General features: G+C 46.4%; 3 protein-coding genes across 13 annotated transcripts in view; 1 reads left to right on the forward strand and 2 right to left on the reverse strand.

Moving 5' to 3' along the window:
- Positions 1-14,191, reverse strand: part of LOC133487420 (GON-4-like protein) — a 34,420-nt gene extending 20,229 nt beyond the window's left edge. For 2 of the 5 annotated variants that reach the window (XM_061793950.1, XM_061793947.1), the window contains exons 1-11: positions 14,037-14,191; positions 10,416-10,511; positions 10,217-10,335; positions 7,183-7,257; positions 7,032-7,082; positions 6,910-6,948; positions 6,735-6,836; positions 5,543-5,608; positions 5,334-5,453; positions 3,879-4,104; positions 3,496-3,597 (exon numbers count right to left, since the gene is read on the reverse strand). In XM_061793950.1, coding sequence (XP_061649934.1) covers positions 3,496-3,597; positions 3,879-4,104; positions 5,334-5,453; positions 5,543-5,608; positions 6,735-6,836; positions 6,910-6,948; positions 7,032-7,082; positions 7,183-7,257; positions 10,217-10,335; positions 10,416-10,511; positions 14,037-14,109 — 1,069 coding nt within the window. In that variant the 5' untranslated portion in view covers positions 14,110-14,191. Of the gene's footprint in view, positions 1-3,495; positions 3,598-3,878; positions 4,105-5,333; positions 5,454-5,542; positions 5,609-6,734; positions 6,837-6,909; positions 6,949-7,031; positions 7,086-7,182; positions 7,258-10,216; positions 10,336-10,415; positions 10,512-14,036 lie in introns of all 5 variants that reach the window. The other 3 variants (XM_061793948.1, XM_061793945.1, XM_061793949.1) reach the window with 2 other exon arrangements.
- Positions 14,192-18,438: 4,247 nt separating this feature from the next.
- Positions 18,439-23,193, forward strand: LOC133487720 (ankyrin repeat domain-containing protein 34A). Of its 2 annotated transcripts, XR_009791430.1 has the most exons (3): positions 18,441-19,030; positions 20,201-22,834; positions 23,061-23,193. XR_009791430.1 is itself a non-coding variant. In XM_061794760.1 (2 exons), exon 2 carries the CDS (start codon positions 20,249-20,251, stop codon positions 21,857-21,859), a length of 1,611 nt encoding a protein of 536 aa, XP_061650744.1. In that variant the 5' UTR covers positions 18,439-18,807; positions 20,201-20,248; the 3' UTR covers positions 21,860-23,011. The 2 variants fall into 2 exon arrangements, 1 of the variants encoding a protein (XP_061650744.1); XM_061794760.1 differs by lacking the exon at positions 23,061-23,193 and having other exon boundaries at positions 18,439-18,807; positions 20,201-23,011.
- iqgap3 (IQ motif containing GTPase activating protein 3) overlaps positions 22,954-23,988 on the reverse strand; it is a 31,575-nt gene continuing 30,540 nt past the window's right edge. For 4 of the 6 annotated variants that reach the window (XM_061794745.1, XM_061794743.1, XM_061794747.1 and 1 more), the window contains one exon: positions 22,954-23,337. In XM_061794745.1, coding sequence (XP_061650729.1) covers positions 23,025-23,337 — 313 coding nt within the window. In that variant the 3' untranslated portion in view covers positions 22,954-23,024. The remainder of the gene's footprint in view (positions 23,338-23,988) is intronic. The other 2 variants (XM_061794748.1, XM_061794744.1) reach the window with 1 other exon arrangement.

Below are 23,988 nucleotides of genomic sequence, written 5' to 3' on the forward strand. Positions count from 1 at the left end.
AGTCAACTGGGTGAGTGAAACAATCAAATACGTCTATGCAAACATTGAGACAGCTAACAAGGTCAACGGTTGCTCGCACTTTTGCACTGATGGTTTTTAGCGTTTATTTTGGTCTTCAAACCAACATAAGCGTCGATGACCCCCCCCCCCAAAGAAAATAATTCCTTCATTTAAAAAAGCATAACATTAAATTTAAATAAACGTCTCACAGTATCACAAACACTCATCGGTGGGTAGGGAAAGGAATCAGCGTTTTATAGCATTTTGTTCCATCCATAAAAAAAAAATAAAAATAAATAAAAATAAATAAGTTACTTTTCGTGCCAAAATGCTGAGTTCTGGTGTGTACCCTTCAAAACAAAAGCCTTCAAGCTTAAAATAGGAAGTTAAAACAGTCCCAAATAACTATTTTAACAATGCTATATTCAACTTTTAGCTGAAACGTGAATTAATGAGAGATGTTATGGGCTCAGTTAAAATTCATATTTCCATTGTTGATATGTTATATAATACATGCAGGTAACATCCAGCAAGTTTTCAACCATAGTTTAGCTAAACATTTGTTTTTTCTGACGCACATGGAGCCCTCCATGAACATACCCGAAGCTCAAGAAACCAGGGTGTGGTGACTCTATCCAGCGCAAGGGCTACCAGAAGTGACAAACAGCGCGCTACACTCTATACGCAATGGCGAGCAACATGTTGGGATATGAGGTACAGCAGCACCCAACCCAACTGTACTTGGCATCGTCAAACCGGACACGATTGAGCCGATCAGGAGGTCGGAAACCAGGGGTGTCGATATTTATTATATATTCATATACAGTGGGTACGGAAAGTATTCAGACCCCGTCAATTTTTCACTCTTTGTTATATTGCAGCCATTTGCTCAAATCATTGAAGCTATTTTTTTTCGTCATCAATGTACACACAGCAGCCCATATTGACAGAACAAAAATGGAATTGTTGAAAGGTTTGCCGATTTATTCAAAAAGAAACTCAAATATCACACACCCGTAAGTATTCAGACCCTTGGCTGTGAGACTCGTATATTTAACTCGGGTGCTGTCCAGTTCTTCTGATCATCCTTGAGATGGTTCTCCACCTTCATTGGAGTGCAGCCGTGTTTGATGATACTAATTGGACTTGATTAGGAAAGCCACACCCCTGTCTATATAAGGCCTTACAGCTCAAAGTGCATGTCAGCGCAAATGAGAATCATGGGGTCAAAGGAACTGCCTGAAGAGCTCAGAGACAGAATTGTGGCGAGGCACAGATCTGGCCAAGGTTACAAAAAAGTGCTGCTGCACTTAAGGTTCCCAAGAGCAAAGTGGCCTCCATAATCCTTAAATGGAAGACGTTCGGGACGACCGGAACCCTTCCGAGAGCCGGCCGTCCGGCCAAACTGAGCAATCGGGGGAGAAGAGCCTTGGTGAGAGAGGTCAAGAAGAACCCAAAGGTCACTGTGGCTGAGCTCCAGAGATGCAGTCGGGAGATGGGAGAAAGTCCTACAAAGTCAGCGATCACTGCGGCCCTCCACCAGTCGGGGCTTTATGGCATGGTGGCCCGACGGAAGGAAGCCTCTCCTCAGCGCAAGACACATGAAAGCCCGCATGGAGTTTGCTAAAAAAAAAAAAACACCCGAAGGACTCCACGATGGTGAGAAATAAGACCAAGATAGAACTTTGTAGTCTTAATTCTAAGGGCTATGTGTGGAGAAAACCAGGCACTGCTCATCACCTGTCCAATGGCTGTATTAGGTCAAAAGGGTGCGTCGACTAAATACTGAGCAAAGGGTCTGAATACTTATGGATGTGTGATATTTCAGTTTTTCTTTTTTTTAATAAATCTGCAAAAATGTCAACAATTCCGTTTTTTTCTGTCAATATGGGGTGCGGTGGTGACATTGAGGGGGGGAAAATGAACTTCAATGACTTTGGCATATGGCTGCAATATAACAAAGAGTGAACAATTGAAGGGGGTCTGAATACTTTCCATACCCACTGCATGTTTCAATGACACGGCACAAGCTTTCACATGGTATGCAGTATTCTTATATATCGTGTGCCCCTCGCTCCAGTAGTGTTACAACACGCCGCAGAGAAAGTCTTTGGCGTCTCTGTTGGCTTGTCATATAGGCAAAGGTACAGACGACAGTACTTAGAAGTAGTGAGTGGGTCTTTTTTTCGCTACTGCCTAGTGCATCGTAACCATATTAGAGTCGTAGGTATATACAAGGAAATCCTCACCTCTTGTCCGCGCTGCGAGATTTAGTTCTCTTGCTGGCGGTTGCGGTCCCGACGGCGTAGGAAAAATCGGTGGCACCGCAGCTGGTTACAGCCTGTGGCTCTGTATTTCTCAAAACACGCCGGTTCGAAGTGATCAGCACAGAGTTTGGAATACTTGTTAGGCACCCATAGCTGAGCCCGCTTCTTCCCCTGTCGATTGACTTTCCCTATCCACTGGTCACGTATTCCTTTTTCACTTGGAAAGCCCAAAAAAACTCTTGCCACTGCCTGAACCATTCGTACACCCAAATGCCACACAATAAACCATCGTGACAAATTCGAACTATGCCCAAGCCTAGGTTTAATATTACAATCGACCATGGGGATGTACAGTACATATGGCCCTAGGATCATCATCATCATCACCATGATGATGATCGTGTCAACCGTCGAGACCTTCAAGTTCCTGGGAATTATAGTCTCTCAGGACCTGAAGTGGGTTACCAACATCAACTCCGTCCTCAAAAAGGCCCAGCAGAGGATGGACTTCCTGCGGCTTCTGAGAAAGCACGGCCTGCCACGGGAGCTGCTGAGGCGGTTCTACACAGCGGTCATCGAAGCAGACATTCCAACAGCTTCTTCCCTCTTGCGATCAACTTCTTAAACACCTAACCTACAATTCCATTACAACATGCTGGCAATTTTTTGACTTGGGTTGGTTGTCACATTTCTGTGGGGCCAATGATATATTACTCGTGCACTCACTGTAGTGGTCTCGCCACGCTGCACTATTTGCATATCTGTTGTTGACCAATACAGAGTAGCATCTGCTCCATTTGCACACTGACTGAGGAGTATCTGCAACATTTGCACAATCAACATTGTCCCAGATGATCGCACTGCTTGTCACTTTAAACCGCATACACTCCCTGAAGTCTCGACGCCCTTTGCACAATGGTCATTGCACCGGACTATTGCAATATTAGTCAGTCGAACTGCTCTAAGTGTTAGAGGACTCTGCATCTTTTTGCACAATTGTCCCCCAAAGAAATTGCCCCGGCATTAGCAGACAACTAGCAAGCCTTTATTGCTCAGTGACTTTTTTTTTTTGGGTCAATGTCTTTATGTCACAAAAGTGTTCTCTGTCAATTGACTGACTGTTGTCGTACTCGAGCGGCTCTAACGACCGGAGACAAATTCCTTGTGTGTTTGTTTGGACATACTTGGCAAATAAAGATGATTCTGATTCCGATTGTAGGAAGCTTACTGGTGATCTGAACGGCCCGGTCTGTCCTGTAGTCCTCCAGGTCGGGTTCATCCAGGTCGTCCAAGAAGTTATACTCCGGGTCGTCGTCGTCATCGACTTCCTCTGAAAACAACAAACACAAAAGTGCAGCCGAAAATGAGCATTTCAATTGACTTAGGGTCCTTGAACCCATTTGAGAAAACCCCCAAAACAAAATTTCCAAACAAATCAGGTCACAAAAAAACTATTGCCAGTTCCCAAAATATTCCAATTGTGTTGCTGGCTACTACGTGTGTGATAACTGACATGAGTCAAAACATGAGAACATTTGCTCCTTTCATTTGATCCTGTCTGGATGCTTTTCCCAAATAAACACCTGTCTGGTGACCGTCATCTTTCCTGACCTCCGTTGTCGGGCGCCACTAGTCCGTGCAGCCAGCGCGTCCAATGGCGGTCTTCCTCCTTGCGGGCAGGGCTTTGCTCATACATGTCGGCCGTGATGTCGGGGGCCAGAAGCTCCGCCTCCAGCTGCTCCAGGGGGACGTTGACCAGGCGAAGTTTCGACCGTGTGCGGAATGCCAGACTGCTGGAGCCTTCATCCTTCTCCTCGTCCTCGTCAGTCCTGTGAGACTGCGCACAATACAGGAGAACGTACTGTAGGGCCTTCAATCAAATCACATCTTGTGACATTTTGTTTCTCCTCATACCAACAAGCTTTGAACATTTTTTAACAGCACCCCCCCCCCCCCCCCCCCCCCCCACCACCACCACCATTACTTACAACAACTTTCACAGGAAAGGTTTTTCTCTTGATAGTGAAAGAAGTGCTTCCTCTTGAAAAAAAAGGCCCTTCTGTAAATATATTCCATAAGAATTGTTTTATGTTGAAAGAACTCAACATCATAAAATGAGCCATCGACCTCCGGTGACGTCACGCTGCAAGCAGCAGCCTGAAGAGAACGCGCTGCTGAAACTTTTAGATTTGATCAAAGAGGGCAAAAGTTATGCATCCGTGGCACGCCATTATGGCGTGAATGAATCTGCAGTGCGGTACGTAAAGAAAGAGGTAGCAAACATCCGCAAAACTGCTTCAATAAGGAAGCGAAACGTGTGGCAACTCCGCGTAATAAGAGAATTGCGAAAATGGAAGCTGCATTGGCATTGTGCATTGCTGATTGCCGGGAAAAGACAAAATATTATCAAGACAAAGGCCAACGCTCTCTACGACCAAATCTTGCCCGATGACGACAACGAAGAGGCTCAAGAATGTTAATGACTGTAAAAGGTTTTATAATTAAAGATTTAAGTAAATACGTGTACCGTTGTAATCTTTGTCTCAAATATGTAAAGTATAAATACTGTTTACATATTTTAAACTTTCTGGTGCCCACATACCCACATCCATGAAAATTCCTGGGGGTAAATCCTACTTTGCGGTTTTTCACCTTTCGCGGGGGGTTCTGGTACCAATTAACCGCGAAAAACGAGGGAACACTGTACCTGTACATGTACTTGCATAATGTGAAATATTGAATGTTTGGTGGGAAGCTAATCATAAGGGAGCAGTGTGTGTGCGTGCACGCGTCTGTGTGTAAAGGTATTTGTTTGAAGAGGCAAGCTCTTGGTAGAAGTATGATGAGGATGGAGCTGCCAAGCAAGAGAGCTAGAGGATGAGCAAAGAGAAGGTTGATAGATGTCGTGAGGGAAGTTGGTGTTGGAGAGGAGGATGCAGGCGATAGGCTCACATGGAAAAGGATGACAAGCTGTGGCAACCCTGTTGAAAGGGTGTTGAAAGGACCCTCTTGAAAATGAGGTGCATGTCAAGGGGCTATCTTTGCAATCAGTAGATACAAACATACCGAAAAAGATGTGTAGGCGGGGCCACAGTCAAGCTCCTCCTCAACAGCGTTGAGGCGTTCCAGGAAGGAGGGGCCAGCGGCGGCATCTGTGAGGTCGAGGACGGCGGCCCTCGAGTGCCCCTAAAAAAAGAATGGCGCCAGGTCCTATGAAAGCGCATGCTCTCCACACAAAAGCACACCACTAATGACCCGGACAGGTCAAACGTTACCTGGGAGCTGGAGTCACAGTCTTGAACTTTGGGAGGCGAAACCATGTCACCGTCACTGAGGAAAGACTACGTGCGCACAAAATGGGCACCAATCAACCACCCAAGGAAAATTTGCTCCTCATCAAGTCGTGTTGAAGCATCGTGACAGAAGGCAGCGTTATTCATATTTCAAACACAAGGTCACTCAATGTGCTTTATATGATTAAAAGCCTTTCAAAACAAAGAGCAAAAGACGCATAACTGACTAAGTTCATACATAAAAGACAGTTTACTAAAACTAGAACAACAACAAAACAGTGCAAGACTTAAAAAAGCACTTTGAAATGCTTGTAAAAAGCTCACTCGTATGCATGAGAGAGAGGCTGAATAAAAGGGGTCCAAGAACTAGCCCTTGAGGGACCCCATCTGTCATTGCCATTTGATCAGATTCAAAACTTCCAAGGTCACGAAATAATCATAAAATGTTCCTCCAAGTAGGACCCGAACCTTTTAAGGACCGTTATGATCTATTGCAGGGATGTCAAACGCATTTTTTGTCGCGGGCCACATTGTAGGTACAGTTTCCCTCAGAGGGCCATTATGACTGTGAAGCCATATAAATGTGACATCGCCTCGTCATAATATTAGACATGCACTACAAATTGATGGAGAAGTACTTTTGAAATCAGAGGTCAAGGATAATGGTTTGTTCAAATATTTAAGTTACTGTAAAAAGGGCTTCGGTAACCAAAGATGCTCGCAATGTCACAGTGTTTATTAACGCATTATTTATTACATATGACGATTTGAAATTTTGATCCAGATTTGAGCAAAATTATGGAAGTTGTCACAAATGATTTGCTTCGTAGCCCACATAAAATGATGTGGCCCCAGGGCCTTGAGTTTGACACCAACGATCTACCGTACTAAACGCCACACTGAGATTCAACCAAACAAGAAGTGACATCTTTCCCGAGTCAGTGTTCAAACTTATCTCATTGAGCACTTTGATATAAGGTGATTCTGTTCTGTGATGAAGTTGGAACCCAGATTGACATTTTTCAAAAGTCCATTTAAGTTCAGGGAACCGCTGAGTCGATTAAAAACCAAGGTTTAAGATGGGTCTATAGTTTGCTAAGCCGCACACCTTCACCACGCTTGAAAATACAACAATGCAAGCATCGTTTGTGTACGTGTGTGTTCAAAGGCAGACCTCTTCAGCAGTGTCATCATCATCATCTTCATCTTCAGGACAGTACTCTTCGTCGGACGAGTCTTCGTCGGCGTCAAGATGGATGTCGACAAACTGAGGAGGCTTAACGACAAAACTTGGTAGTCAGCGTTCCACTGGGCCTGCTTAGGTGGGACATGCGGCTGGGATGCTTTACCGGCGAACTTTGCTCTGCAGACAAACTCCAGTCGAGACACTGATCCCCAACACAAAAGGACAGCTTGTCAACTGGATGACGATGGTGAGGAAGAAGGAATGGCTAGTGAGCTCATCAATTACCTGTCCTTGCTGGATGGCCCTCTTCAATCTTGAGCGAGTCATCTTGGGCTCCTGCTGAAGCCACAAATGACCAGACCTCATAATCATCGTATATTACCGATCTCGTCGTCATCGTACATATCGTCGATGTCAGTGCGGCGATGTGACGTACAAACATGGGCATGTCCTGAGTGTCTCTGATGGCAGCTTTCATCATGGCCACCACGCGCTCGTGAGTGATCACCTCCTGAGAAAACAACAGAAGCTCCAGTGTGGCAAAAAAAAACATTTAGTTCTCCCACTTCAAAAGATCCGAGAGGCCTGTCATTTTCCATCGTAGGTATACCTCACCTATGAGAGGCAAAAAGAGGAAGAAAAAAAAAAAATAATCCAGAAAATCACGTCTGATTTTTACACAATTTATCAGCAAATGATGGTGGAAAATAAGTATTTGGTCACCTACAAACAAGCAAGATTTCTGGCTCTCACAGACCTGGAACTCCTCTGTCCTCCACCGGTTACCTGTATTCATGGCACCTGTTTGAACTGGTTATCAGTATAAAAGACACCTGTCCGCAACCTCAAACAGTCACACTCCAAACTCCGCTATGGCCAAGGCCAAAGAGCTGTCCAAGGACACCAGAAACAAACTGTCGACCGGCACCAGGCTGGGAAGACTGAATCTGCAATAGGTAAGCAGCTTGGTGTGAAGAAATCAACGGTGGGAGCAATTATTAGAAAATGGAAGACATACAAGACCGCTGATAATCTCCCTCGATCTGGGAATCCACGCAAGATCTCCCCCCGTGGAGTCAAAGCGATCACAAGAACAGTGAGTAAAAACCCCAGAACCACACGGGGGGACCAAGTGAATGACCTGCAGAGAGCTGGGGCCAAAGTAACAAAGGCTACCATCTATAACACACTACGCCACACTACGGGACTCAAATCCTGCAGTGCCAGACGTGTCCCCCTGCTTAAGCCAGTACATGTCTAGGCCCGTCTGAAGTTTGCTTGAGAGCATTTGGATGATCCAGAAGAGGATTGGGAGAATGTCATATGAAACCAAAATAGAACTCAACTTGTCGTGTTTGGTGGAGAAAAAAATGCCGAGTTGCATCCAAAGAACACCATATCTACTATGAAGCACGGGGGTGGAAACATCATGCTTTGGGGCTCTTTTTCTGCAAAGGGAACACGACGACTGATCCGTGTAAAGGAAAGAATGAATGGGGCCATGTATGGTGAGATTTTGAGTGAGAACCTCCTTCCATCAGCAAGGGCTTTGAAGATGAAACGTAGCTGGGTCTTTCAGCATTCCAATGATCCCAAACACACCGCCCGAGCAACAAAGGAGTGGCTTCGTAAGAAGCATTTCGAGGTCCTGGAGTGGCCTCGCCAGTCTCCAGATCTCAACCCCATAGAAAATCTTTGGAGGGAGTTGAAAGTCTGCGTTGCCCGGCAACAGCCCCAAAACATCCCTGCTCTCGAGGAGATCTGCATGGCGGAATGGGCCAAAATACCAGCAACAGTGTATGAAAACCTTTGACCTCTGTCATTGCCAACAAAGGGTATATAACAAAGTATTGAGACGAACTTCTGTTATTGACCAAATATTTATTTTCAACCATAATTTGCTCATAAATTGCTTGAAATTGAGGGTGTTGTGTGTCATGTGATGAGGGGCTATGCCCCACAGGTAGGATGTGACCTAGAGGTGAAAGAGAAATTCTGGAAGGAGCGAGACGAAGTAGTTCTGAGCATCCCCGACAGAGAGAGAGAGTCGTGATTGGTGCAGATTGTAATGGACATGCTGGTGAAGGAAATAGGGGTGATGAAGAAGTGATGGGTAAGTACGGCACCCAGGAAAGGAACTTGGAGGGACAGATGGTGGTAGACTTTGCAACAAGGATGCAAATGGCTGGAGTGAACACTTTTTTTCCCAGAAGAGGCAGGAACATAGGGTGACCTACAAGAGCGGAGGAGAAGGTTGATGGATGTCGTGAGGGAAGACATGAGGGCAGTTGGTGTTGGAGAGGAGGATGCAGGAGATAGGCTCTCATGGGAAAGGGACAAGCCCAGAGGAAAAGAAGAAGTACATCATATTCTGTGGGGCTTGAAATGTCAGTGAAATTGCTTGAGAATGCCTGGCAGTCTAGGGCAGGGGCGTCAAACTCATTTTTGTCACGGGCCACATTGTAGTTCCGCTTTCCCTCAGAGGGCCGTTATGACTGTGAAACCATCAAAATCTTTAATCACCTCATCATTCCATTTTGTATATTTTTGTCCTGTTCGGCCCGAATCGCCTCCTCATATGATTACACCCGAAATGTATAAAGTAGTTTGGGAATCAGAAATCAAGGGTCATGTGTTTTTCAACTCCTGTTCATATTTGGTAACACAACAATGCTTGCGATATCTCAATGTTATTTACGAAATATGACAATTTGAAATCTCGGTCCAGATTTTAACAAGAATCATGGAAGTTGACACGCATGATTTGCCTTCATGGGCCACGTAAAATCATGTGGCAGGCCGAATCTGGCCCCCAGGCCTTGAGTTTGACACCTGCTCAGGAAATGAGTTCAGAAACAACGTGCCTGGGAACATTCTCATTCATCCAGGTCATTTCAGTCTCAGGACATTGAATCGACCGTAAGACAACCACAACAGTCCAGTTGCAACCGATTCAATGCCCTGAGAATTTGTGAAAGAGCGAAACGCACCGTAGTGCCCTATGACAATCATGTCGTGGCGCAAACAAGCCGTGAGGGAACGTCGAAAGTTGTCGTGCAAGTTGCTTCCTTGCGAAATCAACCACAGTGAGTCACCCGACGTGATTTGTTTGGCAGTCTACACCAGATGCCCTTCCTGACGCAAGTCGCCCGTTCTCATTCGGGCTTAGGACCAGCAGATACCAATCTATGAAAGTCTTCATTCCCATGTCCGCCCTTATCTAACTTAGCATCATTGGGCAGCCTTTTAAAGGTGGGTGCTTATGTTGCCGTGTTACTACTCATTTGGGTTCCTTATTTGAATTCTTTGTTTTGAATCACATTTTCAGCATTATAAGAATTTGTGTCCATGTACAGTAAGTGCATATGAAACAGCAGGATATTGGCTTTTTGTTTTTTAGCCCCCAATATTAGTATCGACCCCAAAAATGCCAAACAAGCGGGGCCCTGGCGTGTGTGTGTGTCACTGACGTGCAGGATGGCGCGCACGTTGCAGGACGTCAAGTTGTGTCGCCTGGACTTGGCGTGCAGATCGACGTCCAGTCGGCTCAGCTCGTCTTCGCCGGACTCCTCCGTCTGCTGTCGGCTTCCTGAGCAACAAGGCAGACGTCGTCGTCACGCGATGCCGACGATGTCGCGTGATCGCGACGACGTCACATTTTCCGGTCACCTGACAAAGGTCTCGGCTCATCTTCAAGTCCAGCGCCCCTTAATTTTAACCAAGTCTCCTCCTGCCCCTCGTCCGCAGCCTCCTCATGCATCCTCGCTGATGAAAGCCATACAAAGCAGAGACTTGATTCTTGTCTATCGTAGCTATCGACATGGCAGACAGACAGTACGTATGTTACTAAAAGCGGAAAACCGGCCGCCATTTTCTTTCCAATTCGCTTTGGTCCAACAAAATGAAAAAGTAACGGTTGTTCTGTTCCGATGACGTTGTTGGGAAATCCCTTCACCACCTCGTTTTTTAATTTTTCAATTCACTTTCGATTTTCTGTGGTAATGACAAAGATGAAAATGTTCTTCGACTTTTGCGTCCAAAAATAACAGGTTCATTCAATCAACCTCAATAAAAATAGACGTGACGAACTATTATTAGTCTTGTTTTCTGCGAAGTTGGAAGTCATTCCGACAATTCGCTTGCCCTCGGTGCGGTCCGGAACGAGGCGGGTCGAGCGGACGCCGCCACTGAAAAATCGGAAAGCGGCCTGTTTAAACATCACATTTTCGTCTCCCATCAACTAATAAGGAAAACTTAACTGCTATATAATCACTTTGAAATGGCAGCCATGGTTTGAAAAGGGGTACTAGAGTTATCGAGAAAAATGTTCACATCTTTGTCCTCTGAGCTTTAAAGACAACTCGGAGGGGAGTTGACATCTAGAACGTGGGGAAGGAATTTTTCCTCAGGGAAAAATGGGTATTGGTGACTCCAGACTGGGCTGCTGCTATGATCGGCCGACATACAAGATGTATTGCTCGCCGTAAAGGTGCCACACACTTCCCAAAGTTTCTGCATTTCCGCCAGTGTTGCCACAGTTACCGTGAAAAAGTAACATAGTTACTTTACTGATTACTTGATTTCAAAAGTAACTTTCTAGTTACTTTCAGCAGCTGCCAAGTGGCAGGAAATATCTCTTAGTACACAGTACAAAAAAAGCATTAGCTTAACCGTACCCATGACTGGGTAACGTGCGCCACACAAGTTACAGAATGATGTCATCAACATGAACCAATAACTTAAATATTCGTGGAGTTGAAGCCACATGAAATGAGCAACTTATTGCAGACTTGACATGCCAACACAGTACAGTAAGTACCGAAACGTAAACGAGCACACCACTCTCAGTTCACGTCTCTAAAGACTTCCATGAAGGCAACTGCGTGTGTGTGCGCGCGTGCGTGTACGTAAACGTGAAAGTGAGTGGCAGCTGGATATTGGGGGCATAGACACACACACCATCGCTCCCGCCATCGTAATTTTGATGCCAAGAGCGAGAAATGGTATGAATAATTAACCCGCAATGCATTGCGCGCTTAACACGGCAGTAACTGTATTCTTAATGTGGAAATAAAGTAACAACAATCAAATACACTTTTTACTAAGGAAAAGAACAAAAATAGTGCTGCAATAGTGAAATTGTGCATTTCGTTGCACTTTTATGGTACTGAAACGTCACTGTGCATCGTAGACTCAACAGTCAGCTCCCAATCGCTTTCTTCTGTGTCTTTTGAAAGGAGGCGTCTGCGTGAACAGTTCAATACTAATGAATAGCTGGACTGCGCTGGTTTCGATCAACCTATCTATGTGAATCTGCTTTTTCTGACATGAACGTCATCAAAAACAGAACATGCCTCACTGATGGACACCTGCAAGACTTGCAGTGTCCGATTGTACCACACGGCTGTACAGCAGGCAGTGCCAGGCTTCCCGCTAACACACAAAGAAACATACAGTGCCATGAAAAAGTATTGGCCCCCTCAACAAATTCTTATATTTCTGCATAGTTCAAATATAAGCCAGGTGAACTTCAAATGCTGTTTTTAAATGGTCATTTCATTTACGAAGGTAAAAAAAGATTCAAAGTTACCTCCATGGTTGCTGAATTCCAACCTTTTTGCAAGGAAGAGTGGACCAAAATATCCCCCCAGAGATGTGAAAGACTCATTGGCAGTTCTCGAAAACACTTGATTTCACTTGTTGCTGCTGAGAATGGCCCAAGCACTTCTTAGGTTTAGGGGCCCATTACTTTTACACACAGAGTCAGGTTGTTTTTTCCTTAATAAATGAAAACAGTATTTTAAGTTCACTTGGGTTATATTTGTCTGATATTTACATTTGTTTGAAATTATGCAAAAATATAAGAAATTGAGAAGGAGGCCATTACTTTTTCACAGCACCTGCGAAACGACGCCTGTGCGGAGTTTGCATGTTCTCCCCGTGCCTGCGTGGGTTTTCTCCGGGCACTCCGCTTTCCTCCCGCATCCCCAAAACATGCACGGTAGGTTGATTGACGGACTCGAAATTGCCCGTAGGTGTGAATGTGAGTGCGACTGGTTGTTTGTTTGTATGTTATGTGCCCTGCGATTGGCTGCCGACCGGTTCGGGGCGTGCCCCGCCTCCTGCCCGATGATAGCTGGGATAGGCTCCAGCACGCCCGCGACCCGCGTGAGGAGAAGCGCGACAGAAAATGGATGGATGAATATTGAAAATGTTTTAATAACACTTCAGATTTGCTTACAAGTGGTAAGATTTACAAATGTGAAAGCAAATCTTTGTGTGTTACATAATTCATATTCACATTTGTACAAACACGGTACATCATGATTTGTAAACAAATTCTTAGTGGCGATGAATATGTGACGTGATTTCCTACAGTTGCGGAGATTTAAAGAAATGGTGTTGACCATTGATATTTATCTGATTCCTAAATTGTTGTTTTTTATGTCTTTATGTATTCTCTGTCAAGTGGCTCCAACCACCGGAGACAAATTCCTTGTGTTTTTTTGACATACTTGGCACATAAGGAGGATTCTGAGAAATCATTAATATGATCGTTGTCATCAGTAATAATGAATAATTATTCATGATAGCATACAGGTCATTTGAGCCAATGTGTTATTTCATAAGTGAGTAACAAACTGGTAGTCCTTCGCGTTCATCAGTAGCACCAAGTAGCTACTCGGTTTCACAAAGAAATCAATGTAAATCCCCCTGAACAAGTCCATTTGAGCCGATTTGCGACATAAAATGTGTCACAAAATCCTTGATCCTCATCCGACCCTTACAAACTACGGCTCATTTTATTTCAATGCAATCAAAATGATCATGCTATTTCGATATACAGTTGTTTGAAATTTTTACTAACATACCTACAGAACAGCACGCAAATATTCCAGAACTATTACCAAGACTGTATTCATCAAATGTATTTATTTATCAGGGAGGACATATTTAATGAACTAAATAAAATAATCACATCACACAAGAATATGAGCCGAAGGTGAAGTAAAATATTTGTGAAGGGGGCGGAGCGATAAACTAATAGCACAAGTGACGCTTAAATAGATGCTGCATTTGTCGCTTGCCTCATTAAACATTCAATTCACGAGGACTTTGTGTTCTATCAGCAAAAGTGTCATGTTCAAGTTCTGTATCGATTACGCGACAGTGTGACGAAACCAGCGAGGCAAAATAAAGCGACGAATGCCACTGCGCTTGTAAATTACAGTATAACATCCAAATGTGTTCAATAAATGTACGCTTGAAAGGACATAAAGAAATACTAACGTGTAAAAGAAGATAACGCAGGGAACTTAGCGTCGAGTGTTCGTCGTTGATCTCTACTGTCGCATTCTAGCATCTTTTCGGCTAATAACAAGGCCGCTTCCGCTGTAATGGCGGCACCGAAGTGACAGCGACATGGCGCCACCTGCCGACGAGGAGGAAGTCATGTATGAAGAGCACACTTGCGCAACATGCGCAAGCAAGCACGGAAGTTTCCAAATGTAGTATTAGTTTGCGTACGACTGCTGTCCGCACGCGTGACACATTTGTGTTGTTGTTGTACTTCACACTCTAAACTTCAGCTCTATGGGAGACTTCGGAACGTTTTCTACGCCCGGGTTGCCTGTGAATATTCTCATTCATGCAGGTCATTCCAATCTGCCGGCCTGGAACGGAGGACAAGTGACTGTTCTGGTTGTCTTGGAACAGGGCTGTGCAAAAAGGGTTTTTGCCACGGGCCACATTATAGTTACGGTTTCCCTCAAAGGGCCGTTATGACCAGTGTTGCCAGAGTTACCTTGAAAAAGTAGCTCAGTTACTTTACTGATTACTTGGTTTTAAAAGTAACACACTTCGATGACAAGTCACTTTTTAGCGTCATTCGGCAGCTGCCGACAACACATCAACATAAAAATGACAACCGGTTTTGCCAATTCATTTTTAACATTAACTTTCAATAATAAAGTTTTTATGAAAATAAAATAAAGACAGTTTTCTTGACTTCCCTTAAATAAGTACTTTTTTAAAAAAAAAACTAAAACTGAGTCTTTCTTGATTTAACGTCACATAAATAGGCTACTTATTTTTATGGAAAATAAAGACGGTCTTTCTAGACTTCACTTAACACACATAAATAACATTTTTAAAAAAAAAAGAGTCTTGACTTCACTTACAAAAATTCTTGTTTTTATAAAAAAGAAAACAAAACAGTGAGCCTTTCTTGATTTAACTTAACATCGAATGGTTGTTTGTTTGTATGTGCCCTGCCATTGGCTGGCGACCGGTTCAGGGCGTACCCCGCCTCCTGCCCGATGATAGCTGGGATGGGCGACCCGCGTGAGGAGAAGCGCCACAGAAAATGGATGGATGGATAAATACACTACTTGTTTTATGCAGAAGAAAGACAGTCTTTCCAGACTTCACTTCATGTACATAAAACATAAAATAAGGATCGTCTTTTTGTGGCTAGGAAGATGAACATATTTGTTTGGGCCTGACATACAGTGGGTACGGAAAGTATTCAGACCCCCTTCAATTTTTCACTCTTTGTTATAGTGCAGCCATTTGCTCAAATCATTGAAGTTCATTCCCTTATTAATGTACACACAGCACTCCATATTGACAGGAAAAAAAACGGAATTGTTGAAATGTTTAAAACAAATCACTGCAGGCCTCCCCCAGTCGGGGCTCTATGGCAGACTGGCCCGCCGGAAGGAAGCCTCTCCTCGGTGCAAGACACATGAAAGCCAGCATGGAGTTGGCTAAAAAAAACACCTGCAGGACTCCAAGAGAAATAAGAGAGCAAGATGGAACTTTTTGGCCTTAATTCTAAGCGGTGTGTGTGGAGAAAAGCAGGCCCTGCTCATCACGTGTCCAATCCAGTCCCAACAGTGACGCACGGTGGTGGCAGCATCATGCTGTTGGGGGTGTTTTTCAGCTGCAGGGACAGGACGACCGGGTGCAATCGAAGGAAAGATGAATGCGGCCAAGTACAGGGATATCCTGGACGAAAACCTTCTCCAGCGTGCTCAGGACAGCAGACTGGGCTGAAGGTTTACCTTCCAACAAGACAATGACCCTAAGAACACAGCTCAAATAACGAAGGAGTGGCTTCAGAACAACTCCGTGACTGTTTTTGAATGGCCAAGGCCAGAGCCCTGACTTAAACCCAATTGAGCGTCTCTGGAAAGACCTGAAAATGGGCTGCCGACGTTCACCATCAACCTGACAGAACTGGAGAGGATCTGCAAGGAATGGCAGATGCTTCCCAACTACAGGCATCCTTCGCCACAGCTGCCCCTCACGCTGTCCAGCTGCCTTGTGTCAACCGTCGAGACCTTCAAGTTCCTGGGAATTACAGTCGCTCAGGACCTGAAGCGGGCGACCAACATCAACTCCTTCCTGAAAAAGGCCCAACAGAGGATGTATTTCCTGCGGCTTCTGAGGAAGCACGGCCTGCCACGGGAGCTGCTGAGGCCGTTCTACACAGCGGTCATCGAATCGGTCCTGTGTTCTTCCATCACAGTCTGGTTTGGCGCTGCTACAAAAAAGGACAAACTTCGACTGCGACGGACAATCGAAACTGCTGAAAAGATTGTCGGCACCCCCCTACCCACCCTTGAGGACTTGCAAGCTGCCAGAACTAAGACAAGAGCGTGCAAAATCCTCTCGGACCCTCCGCATCCCGGTCACCGGCTCTTCCGGCTCCTTCCCTCAGGTAGGCGCGACCGATCAATGCAAACTGAATCTCGCAGACATTCCAACAGCTGCTTCCCTCTTGCCATCAACTTCTTAAACAGCTAACCTACAATTCCATTGCAACATGCTGGCAATTTTTTTGTCTTGAGTTTGTTGTCACATTTCTGCGGGGCCAATGATACACGACTCGTGCACTCACTGTCGTCGTCTCGCCACGCTGCACTGTTTGCATGCATATCAGTTGTTGACCAATACTGGCCACTCACGTGCCTGACTAACATCTGCTCCATTTGCACAACATTCTGCGACATTTGCACAATCAACATTGTCCCATATTATCGCACTACTCGCTTGAAGCCTCGGCGCCCTTTGCACAGTGGTCATTGCACCGGACTATTGGAATATTAGTCTTTCGAACTGCTCTAAGTGCTCGAGGACTCTGCATCTTTTTGCACAGTTGTCCAAAAAATTAAAAAAAACATTTATTACCAGATAACTATCCATTCATCCATTTTCTGAGCCGCTTCTCCTCACGCGGGTCGCGGGCGTGCTGGAGCCTATCACAGCTATCATCGGGCAGGAGGCGGGGTACGCCCCGAACCGGTTGCCAGCCAATCGCAGGGCACATACAAACAAACAACCGTTCGCACTCACAGTCACACCTACGGGCAATTTAGAGTCTTCAATCAACCTACCGTGCGTGTTTTTGGGATGTGGGAGGAAAGCGGAGTGCCCGGAGAAAAGCCACGCAGGCACGGGGAGAACGTGCAAGCTCCACACAGGCGGGGCCGGGGATTGAACCCGGGTCCTCAGAACTGTGAGGCTGATGCTCTAACCCCATATAACTGGCAACCCTTTATTGCTCAGTGACTGTTTTTTCTGTTTTTTTGTTGTCAATGTCTTTGTGCCTCCAAAGTGTTCTCTGCCAATTGACTTCCTGTTGTCGTACTCGAGCGGCTCCGACGACCGGAGACAAGTTCCTTGTGTGGTTTTTTTGGACATACTTGGGAAATCAAGAGGATTCTGATTCTGATTCTGAATCCAGGTGTGAAAAACTTGTTGCATCATTCCCAAAAAGACTCATGGCTGTATTAGCTCAAAAGGGCGAGTCTACTAAATACTGAGGAAAGGGTCGGAATACTTATGGATGCGTGATATTTCAGTTTTTCTGTTTTAATACATCTGCAAAAATTGACAATGAACACTTGATTCTCACCAAATTGTTCCTTTGCAAACATTCACAACTGCAAACGAGTTGCATTATTTTATTGTATCATTATTATTATTATTGTATTTATATTTCACAAGTCTTGACACTTATTGGGCTAATCTGAGAGTTGGTGCCACATCATGCGTAAATGTGTGGCGGTATGACAAGCAAAGTCCTTGAATCCTACGATGACCCAGAGGAGGAGGAAAAGGAAAAGAAGAACTAGCGAGCATCTTGATACTCGAGTCTCGCACTCGGGTCGTTCAACGTCATCTCCAGAGTTGCGCAGTATTTGTTGCATTTTGTAGCGTCGTCATATCGGCAGACTCTCTATCCTGTTTGTGTCACCATGGCAACACTGCTGCAGGATTCCACCACATCAGTTACCATAGCAACAGTCTTTCAATTATAGTAACGCTCTACGTGTGTTGGTTTCCACGATGGACAATTGGTTCAGGTCATGCTTTTTTGCATGATGACGAGGGCTGACGTCATCGATGACATCACAGCCTCTTTAAAACAATGGCAGAGCACAGCGACAAAAGTAGCGCAAATTAGACGGTATAAAAGGATGATCATCCTATTCAACCACGGAAGAAAAATAGAAACGCAACACTTCCCATGTACATAAAAGGCCGATTTCTCCCAAATATTGTTCAAGAATCTGTCGAAATCCATGTTGGTGAGCACTTCTCCTTTGCCAGGATGATGGCAGCACATCCTATAAGCGCGCCGTCTAATCAGCATCCCTCGATGCCACACCTGTGAGATGGAGGGAGCATCTCGGCAGAGGAGAAGTGCGAACAACATTTGCAGAAATCGCCCTTTAGTGTACATTGAAAACGTCTGTGATCTTTCGATCGTCAAAATCCGAACGCTGCATCCTCTTTTTGGTGCTACTCTCAAACGAATCAGCCCTCGCGGCTCCTGATTGGTCAGGGGGCGGGGCTTTTATTACCTGCAAACAGAAGGCGGTCCACAGTTGCCGTGGTGACGGGTCCAGTTAGCTTGACATGTGCTAATGCTAACGCAGCCACGTGACTCCGAGGCAGTCAGCGAAGGGTTAAACTCCTGAGTGAGGAAGAGGAGGAGGAGCAATGCGTCAGTCGCTCAACGGGCTCCTGATGAAGATTCTGCCGCTCGGCGGTAGGGGAAAAAACATTTGTGTTCGCACGTTCATGCGCCTGTGTTTGTGTGTGCGTGCGGCATTTTGATGACACTCGAACGAAATGTGGCAGCGTGCGCACGCGTCACATCTTGTTCTTCCTCTTCACCATCATCACCCTCATCACGTGACACGCACGGCCAAACGTGTCGGTGCGCGTTCAAGCGGTAGCTGCGCTGCAACGTGACGTCATCAACATGTCAGGTAAATAATGGGACGCTCGCACCAAAATGAAGCGACAGTTAGCTGCTAACGTTAGCATACTTGCTGCGACGTCACTGTGACGTCACCATGCAAGCGCTGTCATGGTTATGTAACTGTGACGTCATCGCCGTACACAGACACTTCATCGTCGTTTCATTTATTTTTTTACTATCACACACAAGCCACAGTGAGAGTTTCATGAAAACAAAGTGCAGCCTACTGTAAAAGTAACCGACAGTTCAATAAGACACACACACACTCAATGGACTGCGGGTGATTCATCCATCCACCCAGGGGCTGCGGAACACGTCGGAAAGTGTTTGGCACTGTACTTTTAGGTTTCACACATACACATAGGAGCATACAAGATTGAATGAATAATATTAAAAAAAAAAAAAAAAAAAAAAAAAAAAAAAAAAAAAAGGCCACATAGTGTGAAAAAATGGGAAGGGGGGAGGGGGCGGCGGCACATGATCTTCCGTGCATGTTTTTTGGAACGTGGGAGGAAAGCGGAGTACCTGGAGGGGAGAAAACCCACACAGACACAGGGAGAACATGCAAAGCCGACACGGATCGGAACCCCGGACCTCAGAAGTTTGAGATGTGCCGATGCGCTAACCGGTCCATCGTTGTGCCGCCCACGCATGATCCACGTTCCATGAATCCGTATCATTCACGAACATGAAGGATCAACGTATGTTACGGCAAGAGTTCAACACTGCACGGCGCAACGCATGCTGGGAGCCACGCAGCTTCACAATTCTGCCGCTTTCAAACTTAGCCTATCATTTGGCGCCTCCGCTCATTTATTTTTAATCATAAAAGATTTGACTGTGAAGTAAGAGTAAAATTGTGACTTCACAACAACATTCTGAAAATAGGACTTTACTGAATTAAATCTCGCTCCAGTGATATTTCTACTCGATGCTACATATTTCTGCATCACTTTTTTTCTTTTACTCCTTTTTGCAGTTTAACTCAAACTTCAAAAAAATCCATAAACTCTGTGTCATGGACCAAAATCCCATGATGCAGTGGAAACTACTGCATCATGACTTTGCAGTATTTTACTGTGGGGTATGTGGTAAATAACTGTAGAATCGGCAAAAATATCATTGCGATGTCATATTGAAACCAGCTGTGATGTAATTCTCGGGGCTCCTCCCACAGATCAGGCAACATCTTGAGAAGAACTCCAGGTGGGCCGGGCGGAGGACCATGGGAGACGGGGGCGACCCCCTGCAGATCGAGGGCAACGCCCTCCTCAAAGCCGTCTTCCAGGGGAAGCTGAGGCTGAGCCGTCTGCTATTGGAGGGCGGCGCGTACATCAATGAGGGCAACGAGCTGGGCCAAACTCCGGTGTCGGCCGCCTGCCTGGCGGACTACGAGGACCCTCGCACCCGCCTCCGGATGGTGCGCTACTTGCTGGAGAAGGGCGCCGACCCCAACATCCCGGACAAGAGCGGCAGGACGGCCCTGATGCACGCCTGCGCCAAGCGGGCCGGGAAGGAGGCGGTCTCCCTCCTGCTAGAGAACGGAGCCGACCCCAGCCTCAAGGACTACTCTGGATGCTCCGCCCTCATGCGTGCCCTCAACAAGGGTGACCGGGAGACCCTGCAGGTTCTGCTGGATGCCTGCAGGGCCAAAGGCAAGGAGGTTATCATCATCACCACCGACACATCTCCGTCCGGTACCAAAAAGACAAAGCAGTACCTGAACTCTCCTCCGTCTCCGGGCGTAGAGGACAAGGCGCCGCCCCCAGCCACACCCGTCCCCGCCTGCATGTCGCCGTCGGAGGTGGAGATTGTGACCTCGTCTCTGGCGGACGGCGGCAGAGTCCAACAAGACGAGCGAATCTTCACCTTCTCGCCGGCCTCCGCGTTGCCTTTACCCAATGGTCGGCCTCAGGGAGAAAAGAGAGCGGCGCCGCCTCCTCCTCGCAAGCTGCTCAAGAGGCTTAACTCGGAGCCTTGGGGCCTGGTGGCGCCCTTGACCTCGAGCGGGCCTCCTCAGGAAACCGTCAGGGGGCGTCTGGAGGAGGTGGAGGGCGTCTGCCATCTGAGTAAACGAATCAACGGACTGTGCCTCACCGAGTCCGCCAGACCTCTGTTGTCACGGCGACACAGCATCGAGACCCACGACCCTTGTTCCCCGAAAGTAACGGACCAGTCCTGCTCCGGGGACCACGTGGTCCTCGCCCCCTCCACCCTGGCGGACAAGGTTCAACACCACCAAATCCTTCATTGCAGGAACACGCCGCTGGAGTCCCAGGAGAACGCCGGAACGCAGATCTCGGCTCATCGCAAACTCACCCGAACGGAGCACTACGAGGCCGACAACCACGCGGAGCCGGAATCCGTCCCCGGATCTCCTGACTCTGGGTGGGTGTCCGTGGAGTGGAGGCGGTACGACACATCCTCCCTTTCCCTGGTCCCCAACTCTTCTCGGGATTCTCTGGAGAACATCCCCAACTCCGTGTCCCCCGTGGCAGTGCGCCAACGGAGCCCCGGACTCCTGGAGCGCCGCGGCTCCGGGACCTTACTTCTGGACCACATAGCCCACACCAGACCTGGTTTTCTGCCGCCGCTCAATATCAACCTCCAGAGACCCATCCCGGATATCCGCTCCAACAGCAAGCCCCCCTCGCCGGTCCATGGCGCCCACAAGATCCTGGTTCCCGTGGCCCCAGCTTCCCCCAAACGAGCTCCAGACTTTAAGAGCAAAAAGAAGCTGATGAGGAGGCACTCTATGCAGACGGAGCAGATGAAGCAGCTTTCCACGTTCCAGGAAATTCTGGCCGAGAAGGTCACAGAGTCCAACGGCGACTGATATCTTCATGGAGGGGCGTCACAGGGGCGGCTCTTTAAAAGGGATGATGAGGGCTCGCACGTAACCCGAACAAAACAGCAACTCTCAGCTACAGTATATTTAGCTTTGCCGTGTTTGATCACGTCTCTTTCATACTTACACACATTGTAGATAAATCTAAAGTACGTATGTATAAAGCAGGGGTGCCAAATTCACACCGAGAGCCGTTATGACTATGAAAGCATATACTGTAATTGTCTAACAATAGCCTCATATTCAAAACAAAAAAACAGAAGCTTGTTCAAACTGTGTTTTAAAAGGGGAACTGGTCAAACAAATGCAATTCTCAACTTAGTTTGAAGCGAAAGGTAGGCGTGAACGTGAGCGCGAATGATTGGCCGTGATTGGCTGGCGACCAGTTCGGGCTGTACCCCGCCTCTCGCCCGAAGATAGCTCGGACGGGCTCCAGCATGCCCGCGACCCGCTACAGAACATTTGCAAGTTTGGCATCTGAGCAAGAAGCAGGATTTGCTTTCGCGGGCCACCTTAAATGAAGCGCTGGGCCAGATTTGGCTCTCAGGCCTTGAGTTGGACAACTGTGACAGAAGGTTTCAAGACATTTGCATCCATATACATTACACATACAGTATTTGATCATGTATGATATTATCAATAAGAACATTGTTTACAGGGCTCTCGGGCCAATCAGAGCGATGATGGACGGAGCTTTGGCGTTTCATATCTTGCTGAAACAGGAAGCAAGGAGTGAAAGGGGGTGGGGCTCAAGGGGACGGACCGATGCCAAATGTTTCTTTTTCATGAAATGCTTTTGTGGGCAAACGGAGGAAGTCGCGTGCCGACCGATTTCGCGAAAAGCTACAAAAAAACAACAACATTGTTTCCTATGAGTTTACTTTTGTTGAAAAATACTTTTCTTCGGCCAGTCTGATGACTTTTGTTGAAGATGCACTTTCATATTGTCGATGAGCTTTTAAGGTGAGCTAGCACACGTTAACATGAGCGTGCGTGCATGTGTTGCCTTTGAATTACAGCACACACACACACACACACACAACTGTCAACGATGATCACTGAAATTAACACACATTCCCATGTTTTGTGTTGCACTATTTATTGACAAATGCTATTAAAAACAAACAAATATGTATAAAAGACTGTTGTTGATTCATGAATAAATGAAAGCTATTTTTATTTGTTGAAGAACTTTTTGTTGAGGAGGAAGATGAGCAAGTTGACGTTGACTTTTGCTTTGCCGAACATCTTCATCACCGTGACGCCGTCGTACTGCAGCTGGAGGAGGTCCTAAAGGCGCGAGGGATCGATCCATTGACGGTTTGGCATCGACTCGTTGGGTGATTTTCAAGGCTACCTGGTATTTGATGTGGAATTCCTCCATGTCGACGCCGAGGAAGCGAGCTTTGACGAGGAAGCTTCCTTTCTCGGCCCCGTTCAAGATGTCGAAGACCACGTTCTTGAACCTTCAGCCAAACCAGACACCGGCGTTATTGTGGGATACTTGACAAAGCGGATTTGATAGCATCCAATTGGGATCCTGTAGCTACTGTTTATTTCTATGCATCTGTGCATATTCGTGTATTCTGAAAATCATTCCTCATTTGTTTTTCTTTTGTTTTTTTTGCATGTTTGTCATACTTCACCGTTTCCCATCATCAGACCAAAAAGATCCTCAAAAGCTCTAAATAAATTCAGGAACAAATGAGAAAAAAAAGTAATTGAAATGATCAGTGTGTACAAAAAGTTATGAAGCCATTTCTAGAAGCTTCGGGACTCCGGTGAAGCACAACGAGAGCCGTTATCCACAAATGGCAAAAACAGAGAGCAGCGGTGAACCTTCCCAGGAGCGGCCGGCCGACCAAAACGACCCATAGAGGAACGGGGCACGCACTGGAAAGGAAGATGAGCCGAAGCAAGACAGAATAGAAGTGCATGAATGAGACGGGTGGTGGGGGGAGAGTGAGGCTACAGGGAGAAGAGAGAGCGAGGGTGGGGGACTTGAAATACTTGGGGTCGACCGTCCAGAGCAACGGGGAGCGCGGTCAGGAAGTGAAGAAAGGGGTCCGAGCAGGTTGGAACGGGTGGAGGAAGGTGGCAGGTGTGTTACTGTATGT

Source organism: Phyllopteryx taeniolatus, chromosome 13 (genome assembly GCF_024500385.1).
Source record: "Phyllopteryx taeniolatus isolate TA_2022b chromosome 13, UOR_Ptae_1.2, whole genome shotgun sequence".
Classification (NCBI taxonomy): Eukaryota; Metazoa; Chordata; class Actinopteri; order Syngnathiformes; family Syngnathidae; genus Phyllopteryx; species Phyllopteryx taeniolatus.